The following is a 12,213-nucleotide window of genomic DNA, read 5'->3' as shown; positions in this document are numbered from 1 at the left end:
AAACGGTTAGTACTAAGGTGAGCTGATACCAGTGCTCAGGTGAGTGAATATGATGTGCAAATGTGGATGATAATGGAATGTACAAAGGGGGAGAAGGCCAAAACCAATCAATCAATCAAGACATGAATTGATGCTTTGCTCTGATGGATTGATCTCTGAAGTGTACAAGTTCTTGTAAAAATCTTTAAAAGTTTCATTAATTTTGATCGGGTCATAGATAGATAACTTCATTAATCCCCTAGGGGGCAATTCAGTTAAAACAGCTCTCCAGCAAGGACAGATAAAACATGACAGTAAAAGGCAAGACAAAACACACAACAACACAAAACAGTGCATGAAACAATAAATAAAATAGTTTAAAATGAATTAGTTAAAAGATAACTGTGGAACAGGTTCTACCCTAGGGCCGGGTGTAGCCAATCGGATTTAAAAGTTTTATAGCACTAGGGATAAAAGATGTTGTGTACCTGTTTGTTTTCCTGGATGGGACAATAAAACGACAGCCAGACGGTAACATTGAGAAACTGGAGGACAGGATGTGTTCATTTCGAGAGACTGCTCCGGGTTGCACACCTTGAAGCGCCCCCTACATGAGTGACATTTCCTGACTCATCAGTAATAGATGTTATTGTGGATTTTCCTTTATTAATTTTAAGCTGATTAGCTAAAAAATTGCCAGATTTATTAGAGTTTTCAAATCTTTCTAGTCTAAGTCTTTGTATTTGGAATTGTGTTTGTTTGTTAATTATGTCATTTAACTGAAGCTTTAATTTTTTTTAAATCTCCCAGAATCTGTTCTTCTGCATAAGCAGCATAAGCTGTCTCCATTATTTTTTATTTTATTTTCCAATTCTATTAATTCTGCTTTCTCTTTGCGTTTTTTATAAGTTGAATAAGATATGATTTTCCCTCTCATCACTGCCTTTGCTGCTTCCCAGAGAACACATGGTGAGATGTCAGGAGTATTGTTAAATTCTAAGAAGGTTGCCCACTCTTTTTTAAAGAATTCAATAAACTCTTGATCTTTTAACAGAGAGTTATTAAACCTCCAGGTGGAACCCGAAGGTGTTGCTGCTTCCCTGACAATATTTACAGAAACTGGTGCATGATCACTGATAACAATTGGATGAATGCTGGAGCTTTTAACATCTTTTAGAAGAGATTTACTGATTAATAAATAATCTAAACGAGAGTGTGAGTGGTGAACTGGAGAGAAGAAGGTGAACCCTTTAGTGTTTGGGTGACATGAGCGCCAAACGTCGCAGAGACCCAGATCATTCATGTACTGCTTCAGAATACTTGCAGACCGCCATGTACGCTGGTGTGCTGCTGTGCCAAGTTCTGGATGAAGACACGTTCAGATCTCCTCCTGTCAAAAAAGTGGAGTCAGAGTGAGCCGAGAGTGAGGTGAAAAGTCTGTGAAAGGAGGAGGGATTGTCTGAATTTGGTCCATAAATGTTAGCGATACAGAAATCTTTGTTCTGAATAGATATAGTAATGATTACAAATCTTCCTTCTGGATCAATAACTGTATCTTTATGGGTAAAAATAATATTTTTATTAATTAAAATGGCTACTCCTCTTTGTTTGGAGTTGTAACTAGCAGCATAGACTGATGGGAACTGCGAGCAGCACATGAGATGTTCAGTTGATTTGGATAAGAGGGTCTCCTGCAGTAAAACTATATCTGCTTTTAAATCATTCAGGTGGTTTAAAACTTTCAGCCTCTTGGGTCCAGAGTTCAGTCCACGAACATTCCAGCTAATAATGTTCAGATTAGACATGACTACACTGACTGGGGGGGTGTGAAGCTGCATAGTGCGTTCATCTGCTGTGCCCTCCTTTTCTTTCTTCAGTATTAAAAGTCTCTCTGTCTCAGTAGAGATCACAACCAGATACGTGTCTAAACACATTCTTGAGTTTAGGGATTCAAAAACCGAATCCTCCATTTAGAAAATGGTGCTAAAAAATATTGAAGACGGCTGGACTTGACCTGCTGCTGCTATTATTCTTCAGCTGCGGTGTCGCATACATTATCTGGGCTCACAGCGCCCTCTGCCTAGTGGCATGTGTGCTGCGGCAGGCGGACTGCCTGCCTTGCCTAGTGTATTTTAAAGGCGCATATTTAGCAGATAAAACGACTAAACGAGTCACCAACTGGCACCAGTATACTCAGACAGAAGGCGAGAGATTAGCAAATTATGTCATTTTAAAAAAAAGCATCTTTTATGATGATAGAAAGACCAAAATGCGTCAACTGCAGCTACAGTCAACAGGACACTTGAAGATTTTCAGGGATTTTTTTTGTTTTGTTTTTTCTTTTTGTTATTTTTACCAAAGAAACGTTATAAACCCACACAGTAAAGGTAATCATAGAAAAGACATGTCTTAAAAACATAACATTTGATTTTTGTTTTTAATTTTAAAGAGTATATTAATTTTAATGAATTTATGAACTTTTGAAGCTATACTTTCCTGGTGAGGCAGGGCCTCACCTGCCTCCCCTGACTGCATTTCACTGGTTTCAAGACATGAAGGCCTGAAGGCAAGCAAGAAACAACAGCTAGAAAGTAATGCTTACAAGTGATTTTGACATACAGATTGTTGGGGAAACTGTGTGAAAAGCAATGTGTATCACATTAAAAACAGTTTTATGAGCCTGCATTCATCTGACCACATCTGAGTTGTTGTCTGGCTATAGTGGTCGATTTGGTCCACTTGTTCTGTTCTGAGTACAGAGTTTATTCAGACTCAGAGCAATCTGGAGCTCTTCTGATTGGAAACAAACAAAGATCACCTCAAAAGATGGGTCCGAGAGTGGTTCCTGGTCCCAGACCAGGGTCTGTATTCAGACTGGGAATTTATTCCAGATTATTGGTTGGAAACAAACTCAGAGTCACAAAGGAAACCAAATGTGTCCAGTTTGAATACCCCTTCAGCGGTCCGGCAGCTTAGCAAAAAGATGCCCAAAACAAGAAGTTTTTGTATTGGACAATTTTACTTCACAATTGTTATGTTTTATATTTCAATGACAGATCAGATATATGTTTCTACTAAAAATTTGATTGATTAAAAATGTTTATGTACTGTAAATGTTTGTTTTGTTTAGATTATGGACTGGATGGAAAGGAAAGTAAGGAGGATGTGTGTGTGTGTGGGGGGGGGGGTTACAAAGCATTTGATGATTTTTAAAAAAGCATCAAAATAGACAAAAAAGTTGCCTCAAGCTAATCATCAATGTCATAAATTACAGTACACAGAAGGGTTGTAGTTTAGTCTTTGCAACCTCACTCACAAGTGCAGGTGTGTGTACGGCATATTAACACAAACACATTAATTACATCATAGGTTAGACCAGGTGGAGGAAGGTTTCAGGTTTAATGTGCGACCAAAGAGTGTAGAAAGGTATAGAAGACTGTGGTGAGAGCAGCCATGGTGTTGGTTTAGACTCTGATGCAGAGAGAGGAAGCAGAGCTGGAGGGAGCAGAGATGAAGATGCTGAGGTTCTCCTTGGGAGAGAACAGGATGGATCAGGAATGAATCCATCAGAAGAACAGATCACGGTGGATCTCCTAGAGATAAATACAGGAAAGCAGATGGAGATGTTTGGACATGTTGAGATGGAGGAGATTAGCCACAATACACAAGACAAAAGAGGAGGTTCATGGAGAAAGAGGAGGACATGAGGGTGTCTGGTGTGAGTAGGATGATGCAGAGCAGAGGCTTAGATGGAGGCTCATGTTTCACAGTGGTAATCCATACGGTGAGCAGCTAAAAAAACAAAGATTTTCCAGAGATTTGAGTTTGTCCGTCTTCAGTTAACAACACATTTCTTTAGCAATTGGGCACAAAGTTTGGTGACTTCTTTCCCATCTATTTCCTCTGCAACAACCGTAAGTTCACAAGTAATCGGAATAAACGCTTGATCAGAGTAAAAACATACCAAGTAACCACGCCATTCAGAATACTATGGGCCGATCAGACTCATTCTGATCCAAAATTCCCTCCAATTGATAGGTGTGTTATACCAATTGTTGATCCGACCGTGGTGCATGTAAACAGTGCTGAGAAACCGTGCAAAAAAATTCATGATCTCAATTGCGTCCAGACCACATAAAGGCTGATACCAATTCCACATTTACGCGCTGCCAAGATGTCCGTTGCTGCATTGCCCGCATGGATCTTAAGTGCATTCAAGGCTAAATGTGTAACTAGTCCTTCCTCCGGGTCTGTGCGCCCAAGAATAAAACACTGACCACATGTGTTTAGAAAACAATGAGCGAAGGGTTGCTTAAAAATATTCATAATAATGAAAGCATGATGCATGAATGCAGCATCTTTGTTTACAATGGAACATGTTATTTCTTCTTCTACGGCTGTTTCCATCATGTTTCCAGCAGTTCATGTCAAAATAATGTATTCTCTTCAAACGTGTTGCATAAGTGTTTGTTACAATCAGAAGTTTTTCAGGTCCCACGTGCACAGTTCAAATGTAATCTTTGATCTGATCAAGGACATTTTGCACATAAACGCAGCTATAGGCCCAATACGAATTCTTCATTTCCCTTCATTTATCCCTCCAAACGGAGGGTGATGAAAAAATAGTGTCTAATATTTTGGATGTGACTTTCGTTTGATGGCGTCATCAATAATTGACGGTCCGCTAGTGTTAGGAAGGAGCTTCCAGCGCTTGAATATCCATAACAACAGTTTTATAACTTTAAAAAGGTCACGCTACAACAGAAAATCATGACTTACATTTAAATGTACAACATGGTCTACTCTTGCGATGGTGGACTTTAGACCCCTCTGTTTGGAGTATGAAACATAAAAAATAAAAATCTAAAACAAGACTTTGACTTCAACTGACACTTCAAAGTAAGGGGAAGGAAGAAGGGGAGAATTCGGATTGACCCATAGACTGCATATATCACTGGACATACTGACTCCTCCCCCTGGCGTTTCAAAGAGGAAGTACATGTTGGCTCCCAGAAGCCAAACTCTCATAAACTAACTATTCTTGCTCTACCTTTTTCCTAACATCATCTTGCAAATCCTATTTTTTTTACTATATTTTATTCTGTATTGCCAGTTATTCACATGATAAACTGACCAATCAGATGCCTCAGTAAAAGCATATGGTGCCCCCTGGTCCCACCTCAACCGTTTGACAGAAACTCCCAAGCCACTTTCATTGGAAGGGGTGTGGACTTCAAACAAGCTCATTCTTGATTGGCGACTGTAGTTGCCAATTAGACAGACTAGGACCAATCGCTGTCATCTGGCTCCAATGACGGTGTCCGGATATAAATAGTGACTGAATTGGCCTCGCTGGAGCCGGAATTACATTTTCTACGGCTGAGGTCACACCTTCTTTGTAAAGCAATGTATGTCCATGGAAACAACTTACTAATTCCTTTAGCCCTATTATCATCATTTGTCTGCTTCCTGTTCTATCTTTGACCATCACTGATTGCCTGACCCTGACTACAACCTTATTCTAACCACCAACCCTTATAAACAGACATTTGTGTGGACCAGGTAAATGTCCTCACAATTACATAAACTACCAGCACCCATGGTGATGAGGCCTCCCTTTCAATTTCATTTAAAGTTGCTTAAAAACTGAACACAAATGTGCATGTGGCTCCTCTGCACAGATGATGAGAGAATTCCTGCTGCGCCCGGATCAATACAGAGGAAGTGTTGCTCATAACTGCAGGTCTCAGAGGGAGACGCTGCTCATTGTTCAGCTGCTCAGCTACAGCCAATCAGCTGTATAAGTGAATTAAAGTGTGTGTGTTTGAGTGTGTGCATGTGTGTGGGAGGGGAGTAATGAATGAGGATGATCCAGCTGGGTCTCCGATCGATCAGTGGGGAGGGGGAAGCAGCCAGAAAGCCTTCTCTCTCTTGAGCTTCACCTCACAAGCAGACCAACATGACAGGAGAGGACGCTGACAGCTGCAGGTTTTTACCTTAAAACTTAGCCCGTCTTTCCACTGACTTCTCAGAAGATGAATTCTTTTTACCCTCTGATGCTGCTGATGTGTGCTGGAACAGTGGCTGCACGCCTAAAGGCAGCAAGAGTGCTGAGCGGTAAGTGCCATCCTGGGTTCCTTAGACTCTCTCAGATATTTCTTCATGTTCTTCAAGACATCCTGTTTTTCTGATATTCTTTTGTTTTCTGGTCTAGTTCTCAAAAGAGTATTTCCATGTTCTGTCTTGTGTCTTTCGGTGTTCCTTCATACATCCTGCATGGAGTTTGAGAACATCATCCCCCTTCATTGATTACTTTTGCATGGTCCAACAGAAGAAATCTTTTGTTGTTTTATACATTCTTTCATGTTCTTTCAGATGTTTTTTCACATTTCTTTAAATGCTGTTCCATGTTCCTTTAGATGGTTTTCAGGTGACTCTTTGACCTCTTTCTTAAGACTTTACTCAGAGGTTTTCTCATATGTTCCTTCAAACGTAAATGTTTCATTGGACACATTTTTACATTCCTTGTGAAGTTCTTTTATGTTTCTTCAAAAATCTGTAATGTTTCAGTAGATCTTGTCAGATTCCAGTCGGCCCCCCTGCTTTATTTCAAACATTACTTTCAACATTCGCTCTGCTTTGAAGTTCTCTTGTGTTCTTTAGATTTTCATATCCTTTTCTGTGTTCCTATCAGCAGCGGTGTCATTGTCCTCCAGTGTGTCTGCATAATGCTTTCTCTGCTTAAGCTTCTTTCCCTCTGCAGGAGTTTGTAACTGCACATCCAGCCTAAACTAAAACTTAGCTTTATTTTCAAGATCTTCACATTCTTTAGTTAACAGGTGACAACAAAAGAGAAATGATTTTTTACACAGAGTGCAGTCAATCACAAACCCACAAATGTGTGTTTCTGAGAAAAATGACGGACCTTCGTGACTAACTCATTTGGTGCACAGGGTAAAAAGGCATGTTTACATGTTTCTCTTTAGAAAGTGGAAATCTTTGCTAAATAAAAGTAGTTACATGTTGCTTTCTAACAGTATACGTTGCAGTATAAGAAAATCTCTTGACCATAAATAATACAACACGGCAAAAGTTATCATTTCTGGTAGAGAAGACTGCATTCTGGAAGTTTCTCAGCAGTAGTACCAGTGCATCCAGCTTGGTTCTTATCAAACAGAAATTTATGAAGCTCTTACTGCAGCTTAAAGCCAGAGCAGGCAGCTGTGCACGGACGAGCACAGGCAAACGAGAACACAAATACATTGAGCTTTTTAGTGGCTCTAGCAGCAAAATGATGATGGTGCAGCAGCAGAGCATCCAGCTAATCACTTAAAGTAGGCCTACTTCTGTGCAATGCTGTTCTGGCAAAGTGTGCATTAATCACTGTGCGACGCACACACATGAGCACTCACAAAATGTGTCTTCTGAGACACCAGTCTGTGCTGCAATGCTAAGGCTACAGTAACAACGTTAGCATCGCAACAATAGGTGATTAGGATGGACTTCACTGAATAGTCCATGATCACCTAAATGAGGAAACCTGGTTTCCAAAAGGTAAACCAGAAAACCTCTCTTAAGCCAGACTTCAGCAGAGACATCAGAAAAACGCATTACTATAGCAGATGTATTGACTCCACTTTTAAGCCTTTCTTAAAAGGAGCTGTCGCTGGGGACAGGAAACAACACACACTCTTTGAACTCCTGTTACTCCTGACTGTTTACGCAGTTAATGTAATTCCAACGGATTCTGAAGCAGAGTAAAACAACACTGTTATACTAGCTGCGTTTCCATGGACACAAGTCATCGGAGTGAACGCCTGAATACAATGTAAACACGCCAATTGAAATACTCTGACCCGTTCAGACTCTTTTGGTTTAAAATTTCCTTCTGATTGAGATGGGTGAGTTATACCGATTGTTGCTCTGATAGTGGTGAATGTAAACAGTTCATTCCCATCGTGTGTCATTACTGCGCTGGTTTCTACGTCATGCGCAGACAGTGTGGCGCTCCAGAGCAGGCTTAGGAGCGCGAACAGACCGGCCGGCTGCTCTGCAACAGTGACTCCTCACAGAGCAGCCGGACCCCGTAGCTTCATGTCGGCGAGCAGGGGAGGGTGCTGTGGTGTGCGCTCTGGAGGAGACTTTAGACTGCAGTCTGGTCGGCCGCTCTGCAGGAGCCAATCTGCAAGACCAAAAACCGTGTCCTCTGGGAGAACCGTCTCTGAACGGAGGACTGCCTTCAGGTGTGTGAGCAAGCAGAATGCAGAAATGCTGCGAGCAGTCCTGAGAATCGAGCAGATGTAACTGGTTCGTCTTTGTTGCTCTGCGCTGTGATCCGGTGAATAAAGACCAGGCTTCAACCTTGACTCAGTTTCCTTTATTCTGGCTGAAAGAAAAACAAATATAATGGTGGATTCACACCAAACGCGACAAATTTGAGTGCCACGCCCCTTTTCCCCCACACGGTGAATTCGCTGCTCGCCGCTTGTCAAATAATGAGTTTCTTACACTGCGGCCGCATGTGGGAGGAGCTTCCAGCTCTGTCTGTGGATATCTCACTTAGAATGAATGAAGACACAGATGATGTTGAGAAATCCATCCATCCATCTTCTTGACCGCTTCTACCCTTTCGGGGTCGCGGGGTGCCGGAGCCTATCCCGGCTACTGAAGGGCGAAGGCGGGGTACACCCTGGACAGGTTGCCAGTCCGTCGCAGGGCCCCAATCACACACACATCCACTCTCACATTCACACCTAGGGGCAATTTAGAGTCACCAATTAACCTATGAAGCATGTTTTTGGACGGTGGGAGGAAGCTGGAGTCCCCGGTGAAAACCCACGCATGCACGGGGAGAACATGCAAACTCCACACAGAAAGGTCCCAGCCGGGATTCGAACCGAGGCCTTCTCGCTGTGAGGCAAGAGCGCTAACCACTTGCGCCACCGTGCAGCCCACATGTTGAGAAATAATGTTTATTTATTGTGAAGATTTCTACAGAAACATCAGTAATCGTGTCTCCATGTTTAGATTGTGAATATTATTAAAGATTTTCCCGGTACACTGGGCTGTGTCTGTATGACAGCTGCTTCTGCAATGTTTCTGTGTCTCTGTGGTTCAGCTTGAAGGTTCTCTGTTTCCTATTAATCCGAGGAGAGGAAATCAAATTAGGAGAATTTTTTATTTTTTTTATTGTCTTAATGAGACCCGAGCTGGCAACCCCTGCAGCATCTCGGCCTATCAAGCGACTGAGCTCCGCCGCGGGAGCGAAAGCCACTGATCTGTTGGGCACCGATTGGGTTTTGTGTGGTTCCGGTGCCAAAGCGGTCCTTCGGTTTCAGTTCCTAGTCTGTGCCAAAGTTTTTCTGGCCCAGGTGCACAGTTCTATTCTAATTTGATCTTCGATCTGATTAAAGACATTTTAGACATCTAACTGCAGTCACTAAAAATGTTGCAAATCAGCAGCAAACAGTTTTTCCCCATCAGAATCAGTTGATTTTTTACTGTAAGTCCATTTATGTACTGTTTTAAATCTTCATGACTATTGCATAACAGCATGAAGCTGCTTTTCTCCGTACACAGTATAAGAGTTTGGGTAATTCCAAGAACGTCAGCACTGGAGCTGAAGCTTGGGAGTTCCAGGGGTTAAAGAGACGAGCAGCAAGCGGAAAAAGTGAAGATAAAAGTAAATGAGAGAAACTACTCTCTGCAGCGACAGACTGGCGACCTGTCCAGGGTGAACCCAGCCTTCGCCCTTCAGTAGCCGGGTTAGGCTCAGGCACCCAGCAACCCCGAAAGGGACAAAGGGGTCAAGAAAATGAATGAATGAATACTCTCTGCAGCTGAGGTAAACCTGTGGGTAGACCAGGCAAGCACATGAAAACATTTTCATTGCGTCTCAGGTCAGACCGTATGCTTGGAGGATCCACAGCATCTCTGCTACAAGATTGCATACTTTCATGACATATCGAGCCGCGTTTCATTCAAAGAAGCTCAGCAGGCCTGTGAAACAGATGAAGGAGCACTGCTGAGCATCACCAGTCCATCTGAGCAGAGAAACATTGAACACCTGCTGCAGGTAAGACACAACAGATGCACCTTTTCCTTCTCTTACCTCCTGCTTTCTTGTTTTTCTTCCCCTTCCCCTCTTCCTCTTTCCTGTTTTCTTTCTACTTTTCATCTTTACCTTTTTGTGTTTTCCTCCTTCTCTCCAGGCACTTTGGTCAGGAGCGATGGGCGGGGCAAAAGGGAGAGCAGGAAAGGCGGATGGAGATTTCTGGATCGGTCTGACCCGGGAGGGCGGGGCTAATCAGACCCAATCAGATTTCAGTTCTGCAGCCTTCTGTTCTCAGCTCTACTACTGGACGGACGGCAGTGGGGCTTCCTTTAGGTATTGTGGCGTTACACTCCACCAGGTGACCTTAGCTGTCTGTAACCATTGTGACCATGGCACAGGAACTGGTATTTTGATGAGCCCTCTTGTGGTAGCGAGGCCTGCGTAGTCATGTACCATCAGCCCACTGCACTTCCGGGTCTGGGCGGAGCTTATCTCTACCAATGGAATGACGATCGCTGCAACATGAAGCACAACTTCATCTGCAAGTATGATCCAGGTAAGCAGCAGCTCCAGACGCATTCCCATGACACGCCTACACTTCGCCCTTCAGGGTCTCTTCTCCTCCTCCAGATAGCCTGCTGGTAACGGAGCACAGCAACGTCCCAGCAGGGGGGGACACAGGTCAGCAGAAACCCCTCTATCACACACATGTTCACATGGAACACCTGCTAAACTTTGAGGACGTGTCTAAATGTCTGTGTGAATGTGTCAATGTGTCAAGCATCTGCTGCAGGGGGAGGAGGGGTCACTCTTTCTGCAAACAGTGAGGATGCCCCCCCAAAGGTTCCCGTGGCTGGAGCTTCAGGTGGGGACTGTGTTTATGGGATTTTGTGTTACGAAATGTGTTCTCACTGTCTGCTGTCTTCCTCAGGGCTGTTGTTGCTGTACGTGGTCATTCCCACAATCCCGCTGTTGCTGCTCATCCTGGTGGCTTCTGGAACGTGCTGTTTCCAGATGATGAGCCGGAGGTGAGTCTGCAGCACAAAGCTGAGCCAAAGTCAAAGTGATGCGTAACGTAAAGTCTACACATCTGCTGTTTTCTTTGGCTGGGTACACAACACTAACCATGTGACTTTTGTCTCCTGCCTTTCATCTAAACATGCACTGAAACCACAATGATAATTATATCAGAAAAAGATGGATACAGTGAGTAGGGGAAGTTTTAAGATACCTTTAAAATAACCACTCTGTATCATTGCAGCCATTTGCTAAAACCAGGAGAGTTCATCTTATATCTCAATCATGTATACTGAGTGAAATATCTTGACAGAAAAAACAGGTGTAGAAATCTCTGCAGATTTACAAATAAGGCAAAAAAACCCCCAAAACTTGCATGATCTTCAGATCCTTAGCTGGGACTCTCGTACTGACTGACTTTGACATTCTGTCCATTTCTTCTGATCCTCCTTGAGATGATCCTACTTCATTGAGGTCCAACTGTGTTTAAATAAACTGATTGGACTCGTTTAGAAAAGGTCCACGCTTGTCTGTGAGAGCTCTTACACCTCCCAGTGCACCTCAGACCAATGACAATCATGAGGTCAAAGGACCTTCCTGATAAACTCTAACAGAATTCTGGTGAGGCACTGATCTGGACATGGTTACAAAATAATTTCTGCAGCCCTCAAGGTTCCTCAGAGCACAGTGGCCTCCAGAATCTTTAAATGGAAGAAGTTTGGGACAACCAGAACTCTTCTAAAACTGGTCTGTCCAGCTAAACAGGGAATTTAGAAACTGAAAAGACAGCGGTAAAGAAGAACCCAAAGATCACTGAAGCTGTGCTCCAGAGTGTTTATTTCAGATCCTGGTCTAGATAGGGCAACTGAGCAACCACCCACCCAATATTCAAAAGTAAGGGTGAGAAGCATGATGGACTCCGCTGAAGCAGAGGATCAGCTGTTCCTGTCCAGAGCTAAAGTGGATCTATGATCCAAGCCAGCAACCCTCAACCAGGGGTAACCAAATCCAGGCCTCGACATCTGGTTTTCCAGAAATCCTGCCTTATTTGCTGCTGATTACCTGGATCAGGTGTGTTTAGCCAATAAGGAGCTTCAATGGCAGGTTGGCTGGAAATTATGTTGGTTAACAACTCTAGATTAACTTATTTTATACCACTTGGG

The 12,213-nt window shown here is 42.9% G+C and overlaps 1 protein-coding gene across 1 annotated transcript in view; it reads left to right on the top strand.

Annotated features, from left to right (window-relative positions):
- Window positions 1-5,628: 5,628 nt before the first annotated feature.
- chodl (chondrolectin) overlaps window positions 5,629-12,213 on the top strand; it is a 10,034-nt gene continuing 3,449 nt past the window's right edge. The window contains exons 1-7 of the mRNA XM_024261723.2: window positions 5,629-6,096; window positions 9,879-10,054; window positions 10,191-10,366; window positions 10,432-10,589; window positions 10,664-10,714; window positions 10,815-10,898; window positions 10,965-11,061. Of these exons, the coding sequence (XP_024117491.1) occupies window positions 6,015-6,096; window positions 9,879-10,054; window positions 10,191-10,366; window positions 10,432-10,589; window positions 10,664-10,714; window positions 10,815-10,898; window positions 10,965-11,061 (824 nt within the window). The 5' untranslated portion in view covers window positions 5,629-6,014. The remainder of the gene's footprint in view (window positions 6,097-9,878; window positions 10,055-10,190; window positions 10,367-10,431; window positions 10,590-10,663; window positions 10,715-10,814; window positions 10,899-10,964; window positions 11,062-12,213) is intronic.

This window comes from Oryzias melastigma, linkage group LG20 (genome assembly GCF_002922805.2).
Source record: "Oryzias melastigma strain HK-1 linkage group LG20, ASM292280v2, whole genome shotgun sequence".
Taxonomy (NCBI): domain Eukaryota; kingdom Metazoa; phylum Chordata; class Actinopteri; order Beloniformes; family Adrianichthyidae; genus Oryzias; species Oryzias melastigma.
This window is presented reverse-complemented; position numbering and strand designations above follow the sequence as displayed.